This window comes from Pipistrellus hanaki, assembly GCF_964339955.1.
Source record: "Pipistrellus hanaki genome assembly, chromosome: 9".
NCBI classification, from domain to species: domain Eukaryota; kingdom Metazoa; phylum Chordata; class Mammalia; order Chiroptera; family Vespertilionidae; genus Pipistrellus; species Pipistrellus hanaki.
In genome coordinates this window covers 59,673,108-59,697,186 of record NC_140511.1, presented here as the reverse complement: position 1 = coordinate 59,697,186, position 24,079 = coordinate 59,673,108, and the positions used below count along the sequence as shown (strand labels likewise).

Below are 24,079 nucleotides of genomic sequence, written 5' to 3'. Positions count from 1 at the left end.
TGCACTATTCAGTTACATTATATGATTAACTGTATGATTATATATATGATCAGGGTCTCTCTCTCCCCCAGTGGAAGTTCCTTAAGGTTGTGAAATGTGTGTGTGTGTGTGTGTGTGTGTGTGTGTGTGTATGTGTGTCAGAGAGAGACAGAGAGAGAGAGAGAGAGAGAGAGAGAGAGAGAGAGAGAGAGAGAGAGAGAGAGAGAGGTTGAACACACTCCTGTATCATGAAGGCAAATCTCCTAAGCAGCTCCTTAGCCAGGACTTTGCCAGTCTGTTACATTAAAGGATGCCTGCCTCTTCTCAGGGGTAGATTCTAGAAAGCCCAAGGAATGAACAGGCCTAAAAATGTTTGAGTCTAAGTGGATTCTTAAGGCAGCTGCTCAGTTTCCCGAGCTCTCCCGTTGTCAGTGTCCCTTCTGTTATCTTGGCTTTATCAAAAAGAAAGCTTCCATCTGATCCTCACCAGGACCCGGAGTCTTTAACCCCCTTAACCCCTGCCAACCTAGCTGCCGCTGGCCTGGGGGCTAGGTTGGGAGCAGCTCAGTCCTCGCCTGGAGGGGAAGGGGACAGTTACTGCGGGATCTGAAGCTGGAGAAGCATAGGAAACAGGAGGCACAAAAGCCTCTCTAAAAGTCAGTTTCCTGAGCTAGAGAGCTGTCACACTTGATTTCTTTTCAAATTTGCTGTCATTTTGACTTCTCACCAGTTTTTTTGTTTTGTTGCGGTGGTTCCCTAATTTTCACCAGAGGTCCGTGCCTGTGGGGTATGACTTTAAGTAGTGGTAATACAGCAACAAGGGATTCGTGAAGAAAGTTGTGATTTGCTGGGCTCATACTGTCCCCTATCATATTAATAGCAGGTCATCTTCGTGTTGAAAAGCCATTATTCCAACAGTTACACCTGGTTGTGCCCACAGTAGCATTTGGAACTTAGTTTCCCAGATTTTCAGATGGGGACTTAATTGTAAAGTATGAGTAAATCCTATTAGTAAGGTGTCCTTAATTTAAAAAAAAATAATGGAAAAATTAAAGGAGCTTTAAAGTCACAGTAACATTGATCAGTGCAGCTGTTTCACTTTTTCTATGAACAATTGGTCCTTTTCTTAAATAGTGCATGGCACCCATATTTTTAACTTGTCTGGTGATATTAAGGATTAAGAATCTATTAAAATGATTTGTTCCTATAAAAAATTTTCTGAAATATTTTCCTATTCCCCCAACCCCCTTGATACAAAGTCAAAATAACAATTAAATTTAATATTAGCCCTAGCCAGTTTGGTTCAGTGGATAGAGCAGGGGCCTGTGGACCAAAGGGTCCCGGGTATGATTCTTATCAAGGGTACTGTGTGTACCTTTGTTGCAGGCTCCTTCCTGGCCCGGGCCCTGGTCAAGGCTTGTGCAGGAGGCAACCAACTGATGTGTTTCTCTCACATTAATGTTGCTCTCTGTCTTTCCCTCTCTCTTCCACTCTCCTTAAAAATTAATAAATATATATAATATATATATATATATATATATATCTCCTTGGGTGAGAGTTAACAACAACAAAAAATGTAATATTAAATATTAGTTATGATGTGAAATTGTAAGTAAAGCTTATCTTAGTTTCTTGTGGTTTTTCTGTATTTTTCTATATTTTGAGTCATAAAATTCTGACTTAAGCCCTGTGAGGGTTTAAAAAAAAATATTTCTGGTCTTTTAGCCTTAAGGATTCACATTTCTTTGTTTGAAGGAAGGGAGAGAACTGACTTCCATACACTGATCCTGGAAAAGTTGTGAGACTTGATGAGGAGTTCTAGCGGGATGGAAGAAATCAGAGGTCCCAGCCCGGTCGTTTTATAACGCCTTTTTGTTTGGAAACTCAGAGCTGTGATGCTCAGACTGCCTCGTACCAGGGGGACTCGTACTGAACGTGGATGTTTCTTTCTGCCAGGCGTCTGGATGCCAACCACATCACCTCAGTCCCTGAGAACAGCTTCGAGGGGCTCGCTCAGCTCCGCCACCTGTGGCTGGACGACAACAGTCTGACGGAGGTGCCCGTGCACCCCCTCAGCAACCTGCCCACCCTGCAGGCGCTCACCTTGGCTCTCAACAAAATCTCCAGCATCCCCGACTTTGCGTTCACCAACCTGTCCAGCCTGGTGGTCCTGTAAGTATCTGCCCCATTTAATACCAGACAGGTTTCTTAGTAGGAAAGCATCTTACTGACGATGCTCCTGAAGGGTGAGGGTTTGGGGGAGCTGCCCTTTATACAAAATTAAAGTGATGGCTTTTAAAAATACAGAATAGGATAATTTTTAAAAATTCGTGTCTGGTAATAACTACTGAATTTCTCTAAAACATGTGACCGTTTGTAACCATGAGAAGAAATTGGGTCATCAACTAACACTTGTACAGCTTTTACTTGTGTGTCAGCAGTGTATTCAATGTTAAAACAAGCAGGATTGTTTTGAGGTGCTCATATGAGAGTTTCGTTGATTTGTTTGTTTATTATTCTCATCAGAAGACTTTTTTTCTATTGATTTGATTTGATTTGATTTTTTGAGTGAAAGGGATGGGGAGAGACAGAGAGAGAAACATCAATGTGAGAAAGACACATCCATTGGTTGCCTCCTGCACTCACCTGACCCTGGCCAGGGATGGAGCCTGCAACTGGGGTACATGCCCTTGACCAGAATCAAACTCATAATCCTTTAGTCCAAGGGCCAATACTGAACCGGTTAGGGTTATATTTTATATTTTTACCAACTCGTCTATTCAGACAGTCTATGATTGTTGTGTTTCTAATCTTTGAAAACTTGGATATAATAAAATGGCATTTCTTTGTAAAACCTGGTGCTGGTTCTTGATGTAAGCTCACTTGCTTCCTTCCGAGTCATTTCTCCCACTTCCCGAAAGGAGAGCTCATCCAAGTTTCACTTCATATAATTAAAAGCTCATCAAAACTTTTCTTTTGATAAGGGTGCATATCAAGGGATATGTAATGTGTGCACCCTTTTCCCACTAGAGACATTTTCCTTTTTATTGGTATACTGTCCAGTGAATCTGAATCTGGAGTGTATATTGAGATAACTACCCAGTGCTATTTGTTTTCCATTGGCCGAGTGTTGAAATGTTTAGCTATACCATTTTTTTTAAAATTAGTAATTGCATTTATTGGAGTGACCTTAGTTACTAAACTTCAGGTGTACACTACTATAATATATAAATCATTTATACATTGTATTGTGTGCTCACTGCTCAAAGTCCTTCCGTCACTATTTAATCCCCTTGACCCTCTTCTACCTCCCCTCCCCCCTTCCCTCTGGTAATCACCATACTATTGTCTATGGCTTTTTTTCTTCTTCTTAATCCCTTTATCATTTTGGCCCAGCCCTACAACTCCCTTCCCCTCTAACTGCGACAGTTTGTAGCTATACCATTTCTTTCTTTTCTTATAACCTCATCCAAGGATTTTTTTTCTACTGAGTTTTAGAGGGAGTAGAAAGGAGGAGAGCCTAAACCGGTTTGGCTCAGTGAATAGAGCATCAGCCTGTGGACTGAAAGGTCCCAGGTTCGATTCCGGTCAAGGACATGTACCTTGGTTGTGGGCACATCCCCAGTGCGGGGTGCACAGGAGGCAATTGATTGATGTTTCTCTCTCATCGATATTTCTAACTGTCTATAAAAAAATCAATGCCCCTTCCTCTGTAAAAAAAATCAATAAAATATATTAATAAAAAATAAAAAATAAAAGAAAGGAGGAGGAGAGAAACATATTGTGAGAGACACACATCCATTGATTGACTCCTGTGTCCTTGACAGGAATTGAACCTGGAGTCCTTGGGCTCCATCCAGGGCAGTGGTCACCAGCCTTTTGGAGCTCATGGACCACCAGTGGTCTGCGGAGCACTGGTTGGCGAGGGCTGGTCTAGGGCCATTTCTTTAAGCCATACACATTTAGACACATAAATCATTGTAATAGTTGCTATTGGGTGTTATTAAAGTCATTTTGATGTGGGTTTTTTTTTTTTTTTTTTTTTTTTTTTTTTTCCCATAGGCACCTTCATAACAATAAAATTAAAAGCCTGGGTCGACACTGTTTTGATGGACTAGAAAACCTGGAGACCTTGTAAGTTTCATCATATTTTGGATGATCACATTATGATGTCAAAGGTACAATTTTGCAATTTATTGCAAAAAAAAAAAAGGAAAAAAATTAAAGGTCTTGCGTTCATTCATAATTAAGTTAATAGTTCACTAAATTCTTACCATCCAATAAAACAGTTATGAATGCTAATCTACGTTTATAGTTAAAAATGGCATAAAAATTTGAACTTGATATTTCTTGCAAAAGTACATGTTAAAAGAAGCTCAATCTGTCAAACTGGTTTTGTTAAAATGTATGGTAGGTAATTATGGAATTTTGAGCCTTATCAAATTAATTCTGGGAGAAGTTTTTTTATCTGTGTTTTCCTTGAACACAGTTGCCTGGCTAGTTAATGGTTAACATTGGGATTGAATATTATCTCAGATTTCATATGCTAAGTGTGACAAAGTTTCCCAGTTTTCTTGGGGTATATTTGTTGTTGTTTCTGCTAGTTAAAGTTTTTGGGAGTTCTGGCTGTTTCAAGTATATATTGCAACACTGAGCAAAAGACATTGTGCAGCTGTGTGTAATCGAGAGTAGGATCTTGATTTTTGTTATTTTACTTCACATTAGTTGCCTTCATTTGGAGAGTGATAATATTTGCCATTGTGGTGCACTAAATGATTCAGAGTACAGCCCAATTAGATGGGTCAGTAACCTCTGATTGGAATGCTTAGGGTTTTGTAATATTTTGTTTCACTGAGTTCTCTCATTAACTCTCAGTTAATGAGAAGATCTTTGGGGCTCTGTTAACCCACTTTCCTGTCTGAACAACTAAAGGATGGTGAGTGTCAAGGGTTATTTGAAAGTTGAAGTTTTTGATAGTTCCACACTCAGTTCTCTTTTTCTCCGTAAACACCAGTGTAACCGGAGACTGAATGTACACTGCACCATGCATACTATCCCAGTTATATTAGAATTGAATCTCTTCTTCCCGGTTAAATTTTTATTTGTTACTTTTCTTTCTGTGTAGAAAAGGAAAATAAAATAGGTCTCTATTTGATTTTGTTTTACTCTGATTCTGAAATTTACATGCTAATCATATGCCGCCATGCTCTTAGGTGAAAAGAATTGAAATGTAAACATACTCAGAATGAGCTCTGTTTAGTACAGATCTCTGTGACATTTCTTTCTCCCAATGAATGTGACATTTTCAACAATTTGTAACTAGAGGACAATAGTTATGTGAACTCATCCTGGTTCTTCTCCTTCTTCCTACTTATCATGGGCCATCTTGCTGATGGTAGGGCTGAGGTCAGCTGCCTCAGGCCAGAATTTCTGGAAGCCACTCTAACCCCCAAATGGAAATCTCAGTTGCAGGCTCTTGTCGCTTAGAAATGGATAATTTAATAAATTCTCTTTTATGGTGCTTTCCTGAGAAATGACATTCAGATGGTTTGTTTGTTGAAGGTACCCAGTAATGTGTGAGTCTAAGAATTCTTTGAATTTTTAAAATTGACTTAAAAATATCCTAGAATTATGATTCTTTTTTCTATTCCGTACTCTAAGAAAAGGTGTAAATTCAATTAAACTTCTACCGGGGTTTGAATGGCAATATGGTTGGTAAAGAAAGATTATGATCTAGAGGAAGTGATATTTTTTAAAAATACATTTGTACAAAATGCCTTTTAAATTATGACCACTCTTCAATATTCTTACATATTTTCCCCATTTCCCCCCCTAGGGACTTGAATTATAACAACTTGGGGGAATTTCCCCAGGCTATTAAAGCCCTTCCTAGCCTAAAAGAACTGTGAGTATTGCTTTGCTGTCTTTTTGCCTTAATATCCTCAGAACATTACCATGTAATTTTCCAACAATGAAATTTTTAGGACACATTTGCTCCATTACATACACTGTAAAACACATGCACATAAACATGCATGATCATACAGATTGGAATATGTCAGCTGGCCTGGATAGTTAGTTCTGAATATAGATTACCCGACAGAACTAGATTTTAGGGAAAGAAAAGCTGAAATGTAGGGTCTCTACCTTGTAGGAGCTTGTCGTCTTAGTGTCATTGGGGAAGCTACCACACAAGGCAGACAGACAGAAGTTTCTAGGTAGCAATAATTGCTGCGTGGATCGGATAAAGAAATCATTCTAGAAAAATACTTCATTGAGACTTGAGGTCATTGGAAAAGGCATCACTAAAGAGGAGAAATTGAACTGGGTTTGAAAGAATGGAAATCTATTAAAAGGCTATCTGTCCAACCAGTAATTATGATGCACACTGACTACCAGGTGGCAGACACTTAATGCAGAAGCTGCCATGATGTGCACTGGCCATGTTAAAAAAAAAAAAAAAAAAAAATGGCACCACGGACCTGGCGCCAACAAACCAATACTCGGCTTCCCCCAAGTGGAACACAGGCCCGCCACCACCCCAGAGCGACACCTTACCAAATTGCAGCTAATGCTGCCAAGACCCCATGGTGCAAAATATAGCCCAGAGCCAGCCTAGCCTATCAATGGTTGCTGTGGGCACCAGGTAAAGACATCACACATAGCAACGTCCAGTTTTCTCTCTCTAGCCACAACTAGCCTCTTCACAGTTTCTTTAGCCCAGGAACTCATCTTGCTTTATAGCCAGGTGGAAACATTTTACACTTTAAACAAATGTCTGTGAAGCTTTTTCCCAGCCTCATTTCATTTGATCCTCAAAGAAGTCTTGGAGGAAGTAGATAGGAGACTCGATAGAATTCCATTTTCTTTTCATTAGCCAGAAAATGGAGATTTAGAAAGCTTAGAAACTTGACCCAACTGAAAAGAAGAAAGAAATAGTGGAACTTGAAAATGACTTCATGTTTTTTCACTGTGCAGAATATGGTCAAACACTGCTACCTTTTGTTCTCCCTACATGATCTTCAATAATAATCTGCTTTGTGTTGATATTTACTGCTGTGTTGTGAACAATTACCTGAAAGAGAAGTTGGGGTGTTTCACTGGGCTGGAAAAAGCTAAATCAGAAAGCAGGTCTAATTAAACAAGTTTAACATATATATATATATATATATATATATATATATATATATATATATGGCTAAGTTGACTCAACTCAGGCATGCTCAATACATATAAAGCTCTCACTGGCACCAATCTCATGGGGTGTGAATTTGATCATGAATTTGGTTGACATTTCTATTATAGAGAAAGGGCAAATAGTGATATTAAAATATTTCTCCTAATTAATTTCCCTTCATTGTGCATGAATCTGTGCACCGGGACACTAGTATTTAAATAAATGAAAGGGACAGAGGAGCATTTTAGAAGTTGGATTTGTCAAGGGCAATGATAGAAATGTATATAGCATAACAGAGACTGTATGTCTTGAGCCAGTAGCTAAAGCTGTACGATGAATTGCTTAAAGACTAAATGCAGGATATAGTGAGAGATGTGGGGGTCAGACATGTTATGATTCCTGTAGTGTAAAGTTCTTTGATAATGAAGGTACAGCTAAGTATAGATGAAGTCTCTGATTGATGGTAGGATAAGCAGGGATTTAAAAAGAACTATTGGGGAAAATATGAGACTTAAAAATTCAGTTTTCCCACATTTCTGAAGTTTTCATGTAGTTGTTATCAGTTATATGCTATATAATACAGGAGTAGATACTTGGGTTTTAACTTTATTTCACAAGGGCATATGCATTTTAAAATATTTTCTCCTCTATCTTTTTAGGTTATTTCATAGTAATTCTATATCTGTTATTCCTGATGGAGCATTTGATGGTAATCCACTCTTAAGAACTATGTAAGTAGTTTTGAAAGTTTCTTCTAATACTATATAATCATGTACAGCTATCTCTATATGATGGCAAAAACCATCAGACTTAAGAATGAAAAATCAGGCTTTGAGATACACAAGCTTTATGAACATAGATTTAGTTTGGGAGTGCTTGTGAACATATGAAAACTTTGATTTTTTTTTCTTTTTTGCTGTTTTTACAGACATTTGTATGATAATCCTCTATCTTTCGTGGGGAACTCGGCATTTCACAATTTATCTGATCTGCATTCCTTGTAAGTATTCTATAAATTCTAAAACACACCTGAATGCTTATACAGTTGCCTTAATGGAAAACTAGACTTTATTACCATAGCTCCAGAAAACAAACTCTTTCAGTGTCTTTTCCTTGGCCCAAAGTCCAAAGGATAATTTTGAAAATTTATGATAGTTTTAATTTATGTGAACATTTGGCCAAATTTCCACACTTTCAGGTACATCCAAGAGATGAAAGCAATTTTATCTAGTAGGTCTTGTGGTGCTATCATCTTAAACTGTCTAAAAAAGAAAATGCAAATGTTGTGTATGCGAATTTTTTTATTTAAAACTACTTCTCTCTCGATTTCTTAGAGTCATTCGTGGCGCCAGCATGGTGCAGCAGTTCCCCAATCTGACCGGGACCGTCCACCTGGAGAGTCTGTAAGTACGGCCCTTGGAAGACGAGTTGCATAAAGAGAGCATGCTGGCCTGCGAGTTGTGTGCCAGTGCTTTTTGGTGATGATGGAGACTTTATGTTGATGCCTACAATCTCCCTTTGCGGATAGCATGGAAATGGATATTGAGTTTGGGCTCAGTTGGCCCAGGAAGCGTATTGCCTGGTGTGTGGAGATACAATATATGCAAAGGGCACTGGAAATATAAGGCAGTAAAGCAAGTGCCAGGTCAGAAGCAGTGCTTCAGGGATTCACAAGTGGAGCGATCAATGCAGTCTATCAGAGAAGGCTTCCTGAAGGAGTTGAAATGTTTCAAAATGAAATACTGGCAGGTTTCCCAGAGCGGGGGTTTTTATTTAGAAAGGCAGGATTTAGGTAAGCAGGGGTCTTCAAATTACGGCCTGCGGGCCACATGCAGCCCCCAGGGGAGTCTGATCCTGCCCGCCAGGTTTTTTGGGCAGTGAGCGCAGCCAAGGTGTTACAGTAGGAATTAGTAGTTCATATAGTCCGGCCCTCCAGCTCTCTGAGGGACCGTGATCTGGCCCCCACTTTAAAAAGTTTGAGGACCCCTGAGGTAAAGGATGGTGTACAGAACATCACATATAGCTATCTCCATTTTTACTGACCTTCTGTCTTCATTTTTGCTGCTCTAATACAGATGGAAAATGGGATGGTGCAGAGAGGGGTGGGGGCATCGCAGGCCACAGGGAAGAGCTGCAGTGGCACCAGCATGGTGCCCCAATTGAATGGTGCGTGATACAGTGAAATTTGGAAAGTTGTTTGGGTCACAAACATGAAATGGCAAGCCTTGAACACTGAACGTTTGGTTTTGGCAAAGCTTCCCCGATGGATAGTCTGTAAATGGGTGACACGTGCAGCCAAGGTCGTGATGACTTCGGCCCTCGAGGCTGCCAGGTGGGGCCTGAGGTGGTCAGGATCTCCAGCCACATGGAGCCTTACATCATTATACCGCACAGATGTTTTGATTTTCATGGGTTCCAAGATGTAGGAAAAAGAAGCTGGGAATCTCTGAACTAAGCAGCTTAAACTTGACTCAAGGTCATTGGAGGTGTTGGGGATAATGGAGCAAGGTGGTGTGAGGAGGAAAGGACTAGAGATAGGAAGCGTGGCGAGGAGGCCATGAGAAGGATCCACTTGGCTAAGGGAACACATTGAGCCACTGCAGCTCTCCCTGTGGCCTGAGATGCCCCCACCCCTTTCTGCACCATCCCATCTCCCATCTCTATTATGGCAGTAAAAATGAAGATAGAAGGTCAGTTGCTGGAGACACTATAGGAGTAGAGGAAGAAAGAACAGGAATTGGTGATTGACTGAAAATGGCAACAGAAAGGGAGTGGGGGTAAGAGAAAATGGGATACTGTTGAGTCAGGTTGACGGAAAGAAAAGGCAGAAACAATGCTTGAGGGCAGGATGCGCCCAGTGTTTTGAGTGGGAGTGGGAGATGGGGGGGGGGGGGCGGGTGACAGCACTTGCAGGTGGTCATGGTCAGGCTGTGACTGTGGATTGCTGTTTTTCTCTTGGTCCGTGTGAGAAACCAAGCTCGTTGTTGAGACAGTATTACCTCTAGTGTCATAGCTTCTCTGATTTTTACTACGGACAAATGATACTAGCGTGGAGGATTAATTTGTCTTTCCACATGCCTAACTTGAGGGAGAATCAGGCCGTGGGATATATAGTCTCTAGTCCATTTGAAAATAAAGTGAGCATTTATTTTTCCACATGAGAACAGCATTTTTGCCATCTCCACTTGAATCGTTTCTCAGAGGAGTCATGTTTTTCCGCAGGACCTTGACAGGCACGAAGATAAGCAGTGTATCCAGTAATCTGTGCCAAGAACAAAAGATGCTTAGGACTTTGTAAGTTGGATTCTTCTTCCCTTCCCACACCTTTCCTTTATGTGCTTCACACATGTTTTCTTTTTAATGAACTGTTTTTGTTAGGTGATTTTAAAGTATAATTATTTCTTATTTCCTTCATGGAAATGAGCGATCATTTTAATAGCCCAGATTAGGTAATGTGCATTTGAATTTAGTTTTAGGGATATATATATATATGTATCATCTTGTGACTTTAAACAAACTAAAATCAAGCTAGGTCCTTTCTTGATTTTTTTTTTTTCTCCTTGTTTTGACTCCTTGTTTTTATTCATTTCCCCAGAAGGATCAACTCTCCGTATCCTGCTCTGTCATCCGTAGCCTAAGCACAGCCCAGATCTGTCTTAGATCAGAAACCAACTGAGCATGGAGCTTTCCAAAACCTTTAAACTGACCTAGGAATTAAAAAATGTGAAAATGTCACAAGAACAAATAATTAAGTTACTAAGTTGTTAATAAGTATTCAATGGAAAGATATAGTAACAAAAATAAGTGACTGATTGATTAAGCAGGTAATTAAATGGTGTCATGGAGTATCAAGCCTGACAATTACCAATAAGAAAAAACTTCAGTGGGATTAACTGAGATTCAAGTAGTCCCAATACTTGACTTAATATGTTTTTAAAAATATGACTACCACTCTTCTTATAGCTTTTTAATGAAATAACATAGAAATTATTTATGGTGTAAACAACATTGTAAAATAGAATTAAGAAACCCATAACTCTAGGACTTAAGTATAATTTTTATCTATTCCACATTTTTATATTTAATTTTGTTTATTTTACATAACATTTTAAAATATATTTTATATTGTCTGTAGTCAACATTATGTACTTGAAGTTTGCAAATCTTAAGCTTGTTGTATCACTAGGTGCTTTAGAAGCTTACAGTCTTAGAAAAAAATATAGCTGCTTTTCTTGTTATCTCTTTATTACAGATATTAGCACTGCTTTCAATGCTTCTAAGTATAGCTCTTTTAATACGGTTTTCTGATAACATTAATTTTTCATTTCCATTGTTTTAAGGGACTTGTCCTACAACAATATAAAAGACCTCCCAAGCTTTAATGGTTGCCATGCTCTGGAAGAAATGTAAGTTGTTCTTTGACTTACTCTTCTTGCTGTGTGGTATATTGTTACTTCATCAAGCATTTCCTATTTTAAATAAATGGCTTTACTATTAAGATATTAGATATTCATGTAATCAGGTGTTCTTATGAATAAATGTCCCATTGTACCAGGGATGTTCATGCAACCAGTAGTTTTTAGACATCTATGTATCAGGAATTCTGTGAGACACTATGGGGAGAGGGTGGTATATACAAAAACACATATACTTTCTGGCTGTTGTGGGAAACCAGACATGAGTATCTATTGTGTACCTATGTAGGACATCTTTGACTGAAGTTGATGGGGAGGTGGGGAGAGGGAGGCATAATTCTTCCATTTTTGATCCCCTCCTTCCTCACTCACTGCACATGTGTCAAACACAAGGCCCGCGGGCCAAATCCAGCCCGCCAGGCCTTGCAATGTGGCCCGCACCGCGCTGTCATCACTGCACTCCGCTGTCAGTTTATGACATTGTCAGTTTATGACTGTTCAGTAAACCATTCGGCCCGTGATTTAGGCTGGATTTTAGATTTTGGCCCCTTCTCTGATTGAGTTCGACACCCTATGGTACTCGGTGTGGTTGTGTTGTCTTGGATCCTTTCTCACTGTGTTGTCTTCCTGCTCCACTCCTGAGCAGAGTTGATAAGGAATTTAGATAATTACATATACTGTCGTCCCCCCGCCCCCATATAATTTGGGATGAAATACCAATTAGCCTAACCATTTCAAGTTATAGATAAGTTTCCTTGACTTTCAACAAGATCACTGTTACTTACACATGAATAAAGTTAGAAAAAGTTTAAGAAATACTATTTTTCAAATAGAAAGTAATTTTTTCTATTTTTTTCTTTTCTTCTTCTTTTTCTACCCCTCCTTCCCTTTTCCTCCTCCTTCTTCCCCCCTTTTCTCCTCTTCTTCCCGCACTCTTTTTTACCCCCTCCCCCCCCCCCCCCCCAATCCTTGCCTTCCTTCTCCTAGTTCTTTGCAACGTAATCAGATCCGCCAAATCAGAGAAGGCACTTTTCAAGGCCTCATATCCCTAAGGATACTGTAAGTTTCTCTATGATTATTAGAAATGAGTACATTTTCCATCAAGCTATAAATTAAACATATCAGCACAATTCCCATTTTGATAGATATACTTAAGGATCTAATGTATTATGTGTAAATACTGTTCTTTGAACGTCACTGCATGGTACTTTACTATAAATAATGTATTTTCAGCATTTTTTTTTTTAACCTTAGCTCATTTCTGCTATTGTATATTGATTTAAAAAGAAGAATGTACAACCTGAGAGATGCACTTTGTTTTCAAGTCATAATAATGAGTTTATCCACTCCTTAGGCAAACTGTAATTGTGGGCCAGATCCAGCCTGCCTCTGGTTTTTGTAAATTAGGTTTGTTGGCACATAGCCTTGCCCCTTTTGTTTTAAGTATTGTCTGAAGCTCATTTCACCATCCTGTGGTAGAGTTCAATACTTGCAGGACAGACCATAAGACCCCCCAGAGGTGAAAAATATTTGCTTTCTGGCCTTCCACTGAAAAAATTTGTTGATCCCTGCACTGTTGTCTCTGTCATGACAAAGGTGGCTAATGTGCAGCAGAAGCAAGCATTTATAAAATGGATGTGTATTTTAGCGTATATGTGTGCCAACGACGCTATGAAGCACTTGGGAATAGAGAGGTGACTGAGACAACCCTGGCCATTGCCTTCCTGGAGCTTCAGTGCAGGACACACACATCACTGAATCAGTGAACATTTTTTAAAGTGCAGAATACATTCAAAAAATTGACAGTGAAGTGAACTTACATATATAGAGTCCTGTTTTTCAGCAGACCCCCTTTTAGAAATGAGAAATGCATTCTACTAGAAAACATTGTATTGGTGGTGGGGTTGCCGGACCTGCCCATGTCGCTGGCAGGCTGGTTGTGGGTCTGGGCCCCAGGAGGAAGGGGACTGGCTCCTCACTGCCATCACTTCTGGAGCCCTGATAAGCGACAACAATGAGAAGCTGGCCTTTTTATGATTTGAAACCCAGTTTGTTGAGTTTCCCTGTTATCTAGGAGACGTGTCATGGAATGCATTTATACAATCTCTGAATTTCCAGTCAGGCTCAGTTTAAGTGTGGCTGGAGATTATTTCTCTGTTTTATTATTTCTGTAACAGCAGAATTCCTCAGGGTGTGTTCCTCGATACAGTATGATTCTGATGTTGATACGATGCTTATTTCCTGCTTGGGGGGGTGAGGGGGGAGTGGGGATATCTGAAGCCCTTCTGGAATGCTCTTGTTTGCATATTGATTATTTGTCTTCTCTCGGAGCCTTATCACTAACCTTTGAGAAGGCAAATAATAGGAAACCTGCTTTTATTTTCAGCTTTGTCAGGAGCTGAGCTTTTTCTCACCTAGTTAATGGTACCAAAGGTTATATATCATATCATTTATATTTTTGAACTGGCACCAGAACGATAAGGGGGAGAAAATTCACAACTGTTCTGAAACAGATGCCAAGTGGAATTACTGCTCCATGGGAACACATTCCAAGACAGAGGTTTTTGTGAAGGAGAGGCATTCAGCACCGAAATGAACTTAAAGGCTTTTGTTATTGGGGCTATTGTGACTACCTCAGATTCTAAAGTGTAGTCAAAGTAACTGCAATTTGAGTATATTTGAAAATATTAACACATTATTCTTATGATTGCAGAGATCTGAGTAGAAACATGATCCATGAAATTCACGACAGAGCTTTTGCCAAGCTTGGGTCAATAACTAACCTGTAAGTTGACAACTTTATGCAATACTATCAGGAAAGTCGTGAATAGTTTACAGAAACTTGTGTTTAATGACCTGTCTGAATATTTTTCTGTTCAGTTGTTTCCTTGTATAAAGGCTAGCTGCATGGATATAGTACGAGCTTTTATTATGGCGAGATGCATGCTAGATTTCAATATTTAACACAACCCACCTTCCTCCTGGAACTCTAATGTCTATGATGTTAACACATACAGATGTTTCATGTTAACACGTACAGAAGTTTCTGTGTGATTTGCATCTTGGGGATTAATTTGAAGTCTCATTCACATTTTAGAGACGTAAGTTTCAATGAATTAACGTCATTTCCTACGGAAGGCCTGAATGGGCTAAATCAACTGAAACTTGTGGGCAACTTCCAGCTGAAAGAAGCTTTGGCAGCAAAAGATTTTGTTAATCTCAGGTGTGTTTTTGCTTATTTTTCTTTTTTGTTGATGGTGGGGTAGACCCCTAAATGATAGAGTGTGCTAGCCTTTTTTTTTTTTTTTTTTTTTTTTTAATTTAGTGGGTGTTTTTTTTGTTTTGTTTCGTTTTTGCTGTGGTTCTCAGATTTTCTTAAAGGCTATAATTTAAGAGTATTTTCTACCCCAATCCTCACAGATTTGGTATAAAATAGAACTTGAGCATAATTCCATAGTTTTTAAGAATATGAATTTGAGTCCTTGATGCTGTCAAAGAGATAACAGAACTATTCATCAGAATGAATGGTTTTTTATATAGTGGATTTGACATTAGCAACAAGTTGAAACTACCTAAGTGGGAGCCTATAGAAATTGATGCAATGCTATATAGCACTTTATGGAGACAAAGTATTAGAATGGTGACTTCATTAGATATAAAAGAGAGAGGGCTTGGGGTATTATTTTGGGAGAGGAGAGTATATTTTTTCACTATAGTTACAAACAAAGTAAATTCATTTAATGGTAGAAATTCACAGATGACTTGAGACATTAATTTTAAATGAGACTACCAGTTTCATATGATACATTGGGTATCGTTAATTCATTTATAAAGGGAGTGTTACTGTAAAATTTTAAACATGGCTTGGTTTAAATCCAGTTTGTAAAAGCATATCTTATGTAAATGAGAAGCTCATGTTATCACCTGATCCCAGAGCTCTTTTCACACAGATGAGGAAACTGAGGCCTGGAAAGGATACTGAGTAGCTTAAAGAGAGTGGCAGTGAGGTCTTTCTGACTCCTAGGCTGGGGCTTTCAGTGACTAAAATACTTTTTACAAAGCAAGCATGTCTGTGAAGCTGTTGTTCAATGCAGATTTCATAATTATTTTCCAGGTCCTTATCTGTACCCTACGCTTATCAGTGCTGTGCATTTTGGGGTTGCGACTCTTACACCCATTCAAACACGGAAGATAAGAGCCTCCAAGAACACAGCATGGCCAAGGATAAAGGCAAGTGCATGTACTTGGTAAAGTAGGACACGGTTGATGATGGCATTGATCAGATCCTCTGTTATTGTAATCAGTTTGTGAAGGATCAGTAGGAAACCTGAGAAAAATTGCCTTTGCTGTGTTCCTGGCATCTTTAATATGTTTTCAAGCCTCGTAACAAGCTGAGCATATATCATGTAGGAGAGACGGGGTCGCAGGAAAGTGATTCTTCTGAATCGCATAAAGCTTGAATTCAACACAACCGATGTTTACCCGCAGGTCCCGCTGATGCCGCAGGGGTCACTGTCAGTGCTGACAATGAGGAGCACAGTCAGATAATTATCCACTGCACACCTTCAACAGGTAAGCCCACTGAGCGTGCTGCAGTTTCTTGCTTTAAATAGACATTAGGCAGCTGTACCTGAAACTTCTGGGGAAAAGTGTGATTTCGAACCCAGACCTTCCAATCCGCAGTCCAACGCTCTATCCACTGAGCCAAACCAGTTAGGGCTTGTTTTGTTTTTTTGTGTTTCGTTTTTTGTTTTAAATGCAACCTTTCCTTTTAATTGTCTTTTATGTCACTGAACTTAGAAGACTTGAGAAAGTTAGTAAACTGACCATTGTGACTGTGATGTCCTATTCAGCCTGTCAGAGAAGATGGATCTAGAATTTTACTGTCAAAGAAAAATTGGCTAAGTGGCATGCTGTGAAGTAGCTCCTTTCTTAGCATATTGACAACAGGTTGATCTGGACATTAATTTCATGACTCAGAATCATATAACCTGATTCTCTAATTACCACTGAATTGTGAGTCTCTCGAGGTGCTGCACATGTGTCTTTTCATACTTAGCATAGAGAATAAGTATAAATAGTAAGAATACTTGTGTAGCCGAAACCAGTTTGGCTCAGTGGTAGAGCGTCGGTCTGCGGACTGAAAGGTCCCAGGTTTGATTCCGGTCAGGGGCATGTACGTTGGTTGCAGGCACATCCCCGGTGGGGGTGTGCAGGAGGCAGCTGGTCGATGTTTCTCTCTCATCGACGTTTCTAGCTCTCTATCTCTCTCCCTTCCTCTCTGTAAAAAAATCAATAAAATATATTAAAAAAAAAAATACTTGTGTAGAGGATAAGCTTCAAGTGACCAGATGAGTGAATGAGATTGGCAAGAATCATTTATATTTATGCAATTGGTCTAATTTCTGTGTTGTTGGAAGTTGAAGGGTGCAGCTCCCTCACTGGCCCCCTTGGGGTTCTTGTGTTGGAGACTGTGCATCAGGAACTGACAACCCAATGAGAAGAGACCAGCTTCATTAAGGGGAGATGAGACCTGAGCATGCTGAGGTTCCATTTCCTCCATCCACACTGAATTTAAACATTGGGGCCAACCAGGAGGACGTGAGGTCTGAGCTCCCCTCCCCTGGCTGCAGGAGGGATGCATTGCAGGCCGGTCTTCCCTGACTCAGTTGTAGTAACAGGGATACCTGTGTGCTCACTCAGAAGCCGAAGTAGAGGAGAGCAGGAACCTTCTGTTAGAACTGGAGGAGGCCACAGGTTTCCTGGAACAGAGACTGGGTGGGGTCTGCTTCCCGGGGACTGAACTCCACCCACTAGTCAAACACTTGTCAGAGTGAGCCATTCTCCCAGGCCAGCTGAGCCATTCCTCCCCAAAGAAGGGTGGCTTCAGATACACAGATAAAAGTGAAAGCTTCCTGTAAACACCTCCCTGAGGGGGAAATTTTAAAGATTAATTAATTAGAAACTAGTTTTAAACGTTTCTTGTGCTATTTGGAAGTCAGAATTAAATGGTGTAGACCTGGTTGGTTGGGTTTGTGACTATCTCAGTGATTAAAATGCTTTATAGCGTGTATTAAACTTCATGACAGTTCAGGAAGATTCGTCAGAACATGTCTTTCAGGCAGTTGTAGTACATCGTTTTCTTATGCTTTGTAGACAAAACTTTGTTTTTTGTTACTGATTTTTAAATAGAACAGTTCTCATTTGTGGCATAACCGCCAGCATGTTAAAGTCAGTTACTAGAATGTACCATTTAGCTACTAAATTAGTTTTTGCAGTCCTACTTTAAGTTACACAGAATTTTATTGGATGTAGCTTTATATGAAGACGTAACATCACCATGTTTTAGTCCTCCCTGCACTATCTTAACTCCATAATCTTTATGCAGATCAGTCGAAAACTATGAAACCTCAGTTTCTTTAGATAAAAAAATGGGGATAATTACACCCATGTTAATCTGCCTCATCAGATTGCCTTTGAAAGCCATAAAAAGTGTATAAAATATATGTATACATACATATATGATTATTATTATGTATACTATGATAAGGAAGAAGAAAAGAACCTAATATTACTGAAGTCGAAATATATATCAGTAGCCTGTTTAGGTACCTATGCATGTAATATTAAGTTCCACAGCTTTATGAAATGGGCATTATTATCCACAAGTGGGAAAAGGAAATTTACAGATTTAAGTTGCTTCCTCAAGAAAAAGAGTAGCAAGTTATGGATCCTAAATTCAAACCCTCGTTTATCCAAGTCCAAACTCTTAGTATATCAGGTACCTTGCATATGCTAGATATACAGTGCTATGCGTATTAACTTAGGTGTAAGAAAAAGTGAGAATTTTTTCTTTTAGATACCACTATATGAATTTACCAAATATTTAATAAAAAGTTTTGGGGGTTTTTTTTGTTTTGTTTTTCTGAAAAGCACCGTTTGTTAGTGGACTATAATCCCCAGGGCCTTTGCAATCAGTTATTGGTGAGTAAATGAGTGAATAAATCCTTGGAGGTCAGATCAGGCAAATCTTTTTTCCTGTATCCTCACTTTTCCCCAAATCAGATCTTAAACTAATTTCAGCCTAAAGCCTGAGACTGGAGAGAGAAGTCACTACTCTATCCCCACCCTTACCCTGTGCTCAGGACCTCAGTAAATAAAGGAGTGAAAATAAAGGAGTGAAACTAAGAAAGGAAACTTCCCTGGAATTATGCTGACTGTAGCAGCCCATGTCACTGAGAGTGTAGAATAAAAGTAGTTATTTTTAAATAGTCCAGTGCAGTGACTAAAATATCTGAAATAGTGATCTTTTCAATTTGGTTCAATTCAGTTTGGTAGCAGATTTAATTATTCTAGAACTAGAGGCCCGGTTCACAAATTCACGCACAGGTGGGGCCCCTAGGCCTGGCCAGTGATCAGGGCCAACCTGGGTCGTCTCCCTGAGTCCCAATCGGGGCCTGCTGGCCAGGGGGAGGGGAGAATGGACAACAGGGGAGGGACCATGGGAGGTCGGCCAACCAGCCCTGATCTGGGCAGCCAGCCAGGGGAGGGACCATGAGAGGTTGGCAGGCCAGTGGAAGGTGGAAGGGACCAGCTGGGAGGAGGGACCGTGGGAGGTTGGATGGCTGGGACCCTGGGAGGTTGGCCAACTCCAGGGAGGGACTGGGGGAGTTTGGCCGGCCTCAGGAGGTTGGCTGTGAAAGTGCACTGACCACTAGAGGGAAGCTCCTGCTTTGAGCATCTGCCCCCTTGTGGTCAGTGCATGTCATAGCGACTGGTCAACTGGTTGTTTCAGTTGTTCTGGTCTTTCGGTTGTAATGGTCACTTAGGCTTAGATAGATTAGATAGATAGATGGATAAATAGATAGATAGATAGATAGATAGATAGATTGTTTTTAGTGTCTTAAGCCATATGGTATGGAACATGTCGTTCCCTAACTTGTCTTTTCGCCCCGATTTTTTTCATTTTAGGTGCTTTTAAGCCCTGTGAATATTTACTGGGAAGCTGGATGATCCGTCTCACCGTGTGGTTCATTTTCCTGGTGGCGTTGTTTTTCAACCTGCTGGTCATTTTAACCACGTTTGCACCCTGCACCTCACTGCCTGCCTCCAAATTGTTCATAGGCCTGATTTCCGTGTCCAACTTGCTCATGGGAGCCTACACCGGCATCCTGACGTTCCTGGACGCCGTGTCCTGGGGCCGCTTTGCCGAATTCGGCATCTGGTGGGAGATCGGCAGCGGCTGCAAAATAGCCGGCTTCCTCGCCGTGTTCTCCTCGGAGAGTGCCATCTTCCTGCTGATGCTCGCCGCCGTGGAGCGGAGCTTGTCTGCCAAGGAGATCCTGAAGAGCAGGAAAGGCAGTCATCTCAGACAGTTCCGGGTGGCCGCCCTGCTGGCTTTCGCGGGGGCCGGCGTGGCGGGCTGCTTCCCCCTCTTCTTCCCCGGCGGCGAGTACTCGGCCTCCCCGCTGTGCCTGCCCTTCCCCACGGGGGAAGCGCCCTCCCTGGGCTTCACCGTGACCCTGGTGCTGCTCAACTCGCTCGCCTTCCTGCTGATGGCCGTCCTGTACACCAGGCTCTACTGCCACCTGGAGAAGGAGGACCTGGCCGAGGGCTCGCACTCGGGCGCCATCAAGCACGTGGCCTGGCTCATCTTCACCAACTGCATCTTCTTCTGCCCCGTGGCCTTCTTCTCCTTCGCGCCCCTCATCTCCGCCGCCACCGTCTCGGTCAGCCCCGAGATCATGAAGTCCGTCACGCTCATCTTCTTCCCGCTGCCCGCCTGCCTGAACCCGGTCCTGTACGTCTTCTTCAACCCGCGGTTCCGGGAGGACTGGAAGCTGCTGCGGCGGCACCTGGCCAGGAAGGGCGGCGCGGTGGCCGTGTCCATCGGCAGCGGCGGCGGCAGCAGCCAGGCGGGCTGCAGCGGGGAGCAGGACTTCTACTACGACTGCAGCGGCGTGTACTCGCACCTGCAGGGCAACCTGGCCGTGTGCGACTGCTGCGAGGCCTTCCTCCTGACCAGGCCCGTGGCCTGCAAACACTTGATCAAGTCGCACAGCTGCCCTGCGCTGGCGGTGGGCTCGTGCCCGAGGCCCGACGGCTACTGGTCGGACGGTGGCACGCAGTCGGCCCATTCCGATTATGCGGACGAAGAAGATTCCTTTGTCTCTGACAGCTCCGACCAGGTGCAGGCCTGCGGACGGGCCTGCTTCTACCAGAGCCGAGGCTTCCCTTTGGTGCGCTATGCTTACAACCTGCCCAGAGTGAGAGACTGAGTCTCGGTGTGTTGGGGACTGTATCCCGCCCCGCCCCACCAGCCAAAATCGCAGTGTTTTAGAGAGTGGACGGACCCTACGTCTGATCTTTCCTCTGGGAAGCGCTTCTGTGACCACTGCCTGGTGTCCCTTAGGAGGAGGAGGAGGAGGAGGTGGCAGACGTCTTTCAAAGAACAAGTGCCTCAACGATCCCTGGGTGGAAAAAAAAAAAAAAAAGTCCAGCATCCGAGCGACGTGTGGTGTGTTTGGAACAGCCCTGTCCCTTGGAAAGGTTTTCTGTAGAGCCTAGCATTCTGATGCGAGGTTTCTCTGAAGTTTGCCTAAGCAACAAAAGGTTACCTGTTTCTGAAGTAAGCACAGGATAAAGAACAGCTGTTAATATATTTCTAAGAATATTTTTTAAAACGTGGTTTCACACAACTGAAGAAAAAAGCCTTGCTAATGTTACCCTAATGTCTGATCATTATTAATCTCAGGACAACGGACTTCAGGGCCAAAAAGGGGGTCGTCTCCCAGGGGGGACTGCGAGGGTGAATGTAGGCCTTAGGTTGTTGCGTTTTCTGTTTCCACCTTGGACATAATGGAATCGTACATTTTCTTGGAGTGATTTGTAAATCTTAAAAACCGAAGATGTTTTTAAAACAATATTAACGACTATTCGATTTTAAAAGAAAGCATGAGCATTTGTTTTTAGTCGGTTTTTACATGGCTTTGGCGCGACCAGTCATTATTTCCCCGAGTGTTTTGTCATCACACTACTATGAAAAATAAAGGGCTAATTGCGGTGTGGGTTTAGTAGGTTTGGCTAAACTCTAACTAACATCGGAGTTTAATAGTATCTGAGGGATCTGATGGCTGTGTGTAATGTTCCCATTAATGAACACTTCCTAGTATCATTGGCTTTACGGATGTTTTCCAGTTTTGTTGGTATGTTACCTACTTATATTTTGAATTATACAGAAAGAAATCTGTGGTAAGTAATTGCATTTATTTGGAAGAAATTGGGAGTCATTATGATACAAAGCACTTACATTTATTTCTTAGCTGGATTCTCCTGAACTTATACTGTTTCATGGACGTTTCCATTATTTCCCCCTAGAGTAATTTACAAAAAGCCTGTGAAACAATAGTTCACAGCTTAGATATTGTGTTATTGTGAAACAGCACACATGTCATTAAAGAAGAAGAAGAAGAAGAAGAAGAAGAAGAAGAAGAAGAAGAAGGAGGGATAAAAATGAATAAAGTTTAGGCCCATGTCTTTAAAAATTAAAATTTTTATTTGATTCTCATCTATGGACTTTTGACATGTCACAATGTGGGGTCTTAAAGTTATAAATGATCAATATGTTTTTTGAACAATATGCTAAATCATTAGCAAACCCACTGCCATATTAGTTTTTCAGGATATACTAAAAACATTAAGCTAGATTGCAGTTTAATAATTAAACTGTATATACTGTGCATATAATGAATTTTTATCTTATGTAAATTATTTTTAGAACACAAGTTGGGAAATGTGGCTTCTGTTCATTTTGTTTAATTAAAGCTACCTCCTAATCTATAGTGGCTGCCAGTAGCAGAATGTTAAATTGTGGTTTATATACTTTTTTGCATTGTAAATAGTCTTGGTTGTACATTGTCCGTGTAATAAAAACAGAATCTTTGTATATCAAAATCATGTAATTTGTATAAAATGTGGGAGGGATTTATTTACAGCGTGTTGTAATTTTGTAAGGCCAACTATTCACAAGTTTTTAAAATTGCTGTCATGTTTGTATATTTACACATTGATAAATATTAAATCATAACTTGGTAAAAAAAAAAGATCCTAGCTAAGAGTTTTTTCCTTCAAAATTCAAGTTAATGAACACTTTCACTGAATTCATTTAAAAATAGAATTCATTTAAAAATAGAATAGTAGGTAGGTATATAAAATTTGTGATAAATCATACTATCCATATGGTCATAAATACAATATTATAGGCAGCATTTTGAATTAGTGAGTTTCCAGAAAGCAATCTGCCCTGTCTTAATAGCTAATATTAATATAATAATGAATTTGCTTAATGTCCAGTTTCTTAGAAATAACTCTGTTCATAAATCATCAAGCCCTCATGTGACAGATGAGAAAATACAGGGCTTAATAAATTTAAGTAAATACCTGAGTCACATAGCAAATTAGAACCCAAACCAGCACCCAGTTCCTCTTAATGTGAGACATAGGTTTTTGTGTGTATGTGTGTGTTTTTAAAATTGTGTATAGGTTTGGAATTTCCATAACAAAAAGTAAAATAGTATAATTATTCCTCCTCCCATCCCCTCATCCATCCCTCACTCCTCCCTCCAGTACCCGTCCAATTTAGGCAATTATCAACAGCACAAGGTAAATCTTGTTTCATTTTCATCCCATTCACTAACCCTTTCCAATCCCTTTGCCTTAGATTATTTTGAAGCAAATCTAACACTATACTGTTTCACCTAGAAACATTTTAATATGTCTAGGCATACATTTTTTAAATTGTTTAAAGTATTACCTTTGTCTCCTCCCCACCCCCATCGGCCCCTCCCCAGCCAATCCCACCCCCCCACCCCACCCCCGACTCCAGTGTTCGCGTCCATTGGTTATGCTTATATGCATGCATACAAGTCCTTTGGTTGATCTCTTACCTCCCTGCCTTCGCAATCTAGGGATACATTTTTTTAAAGTTGCATAATATATTGCCACAGAGTTAAATGGTAATGACATTGTTTTTATACCAACGAGAGATTTTTAGGCACAAATAACTGCACTTATAGGTTACAAAGCTAGCAAAAATAATCTTAACTATATCAGGAAAGTGAAAATAAATGAGCAGTAAGAAGCAATGATACTAAGTCAATACCGTAAAATAGGAGAGGCCCTCTTTGAGCTTATTTATACATTTATATATAGTTCTCCCAAACTTGATTATGGCTTCTGAGTCCCAGTAATGAAAAGGCACTGTAAGAGAGGAGACCACAGGCCTCGATTATGTTCAAGCACCAGCACCATGCAGCTCTTTGCCTCATAGCTCCAGTGTTGCGACAGCATAATGTCATAGCTGGCCATTATGAGGCATTAAGAAAAGGGCATATTTTGTTAAGTAAAAACATTTTAGGGAGGCACCGAAGTATATGGCCTTTTATATCACCATACCAAGAGGTTAAAGCGGAAAAACCTTGTGGTTAAAGCGATGTAATTTACCATCTAC

The 24,079-nt window shown here is 40.6% G+C and overlaps 1 protein-coding gene across 1 annotated transcript in view; it reads left to right on the top strand.

Annotated features, from left to right (window-relative positions):
* Nucleotides 1-21,636, top strand: part of LGR4 (leucine rich repeat containing G protein-coupled receptor 4) — a 98,462-nt gene extending 76,826 nt beyond the window's left edge. Inside the window, exons 5-18 of the mRNA XM_084893602.1 lie at nt 1,936-2,151; nt 4,042-4,113; nt 5,816-5,884; nt 7,816-7,887; nt 8,085-8,156; nt 8,491-8,559; nt 10,379-10,450; nt 11,497-11,562; nt 12,559-12,630; nt 14,285-14,356; nt 14,669-14,794; nt 15,686-15,801; nt 16,060-16,143; nt 19,543-21,636. Coding sequence (XP_084749728.1) covers nt 1,936-2,151; nt 4,042-4,113; nt 5,816-5,884; nt 7,816-7,887; nt 8,085-8,156; nt 8,491-8,559; nt 10,379-10,450; nt 11,497-11,562; nt 12,559-12,630; nt 14,285-14,356; nt 14,669-14,794; nt 15,686-15,801; nt 16,060-16,143; nt 19,543-20,849 — 2,485 coding nt within the window. The 3' untranslated portion in view covers nt 20,850-21,636. The remainder of the gene's footprint in view (nt 1-1,935; nt 2,152-4,041; nt 4,114-5,815; nt 5,885-7,815; nt 7,888-8,084; nt 8,157-8,490; nt 8,560-10,378; nt 10,451-11,496; nt 11,563-12,558; nt 12,631-14,284; nt 14,357-14,668; nt 14,795-15,685; nt 15,802-16,059; nt 16,144-19,542) is intronic.
* Nucleotides 21,637-24,079: the final 2,443 nt, after the last annotated feature.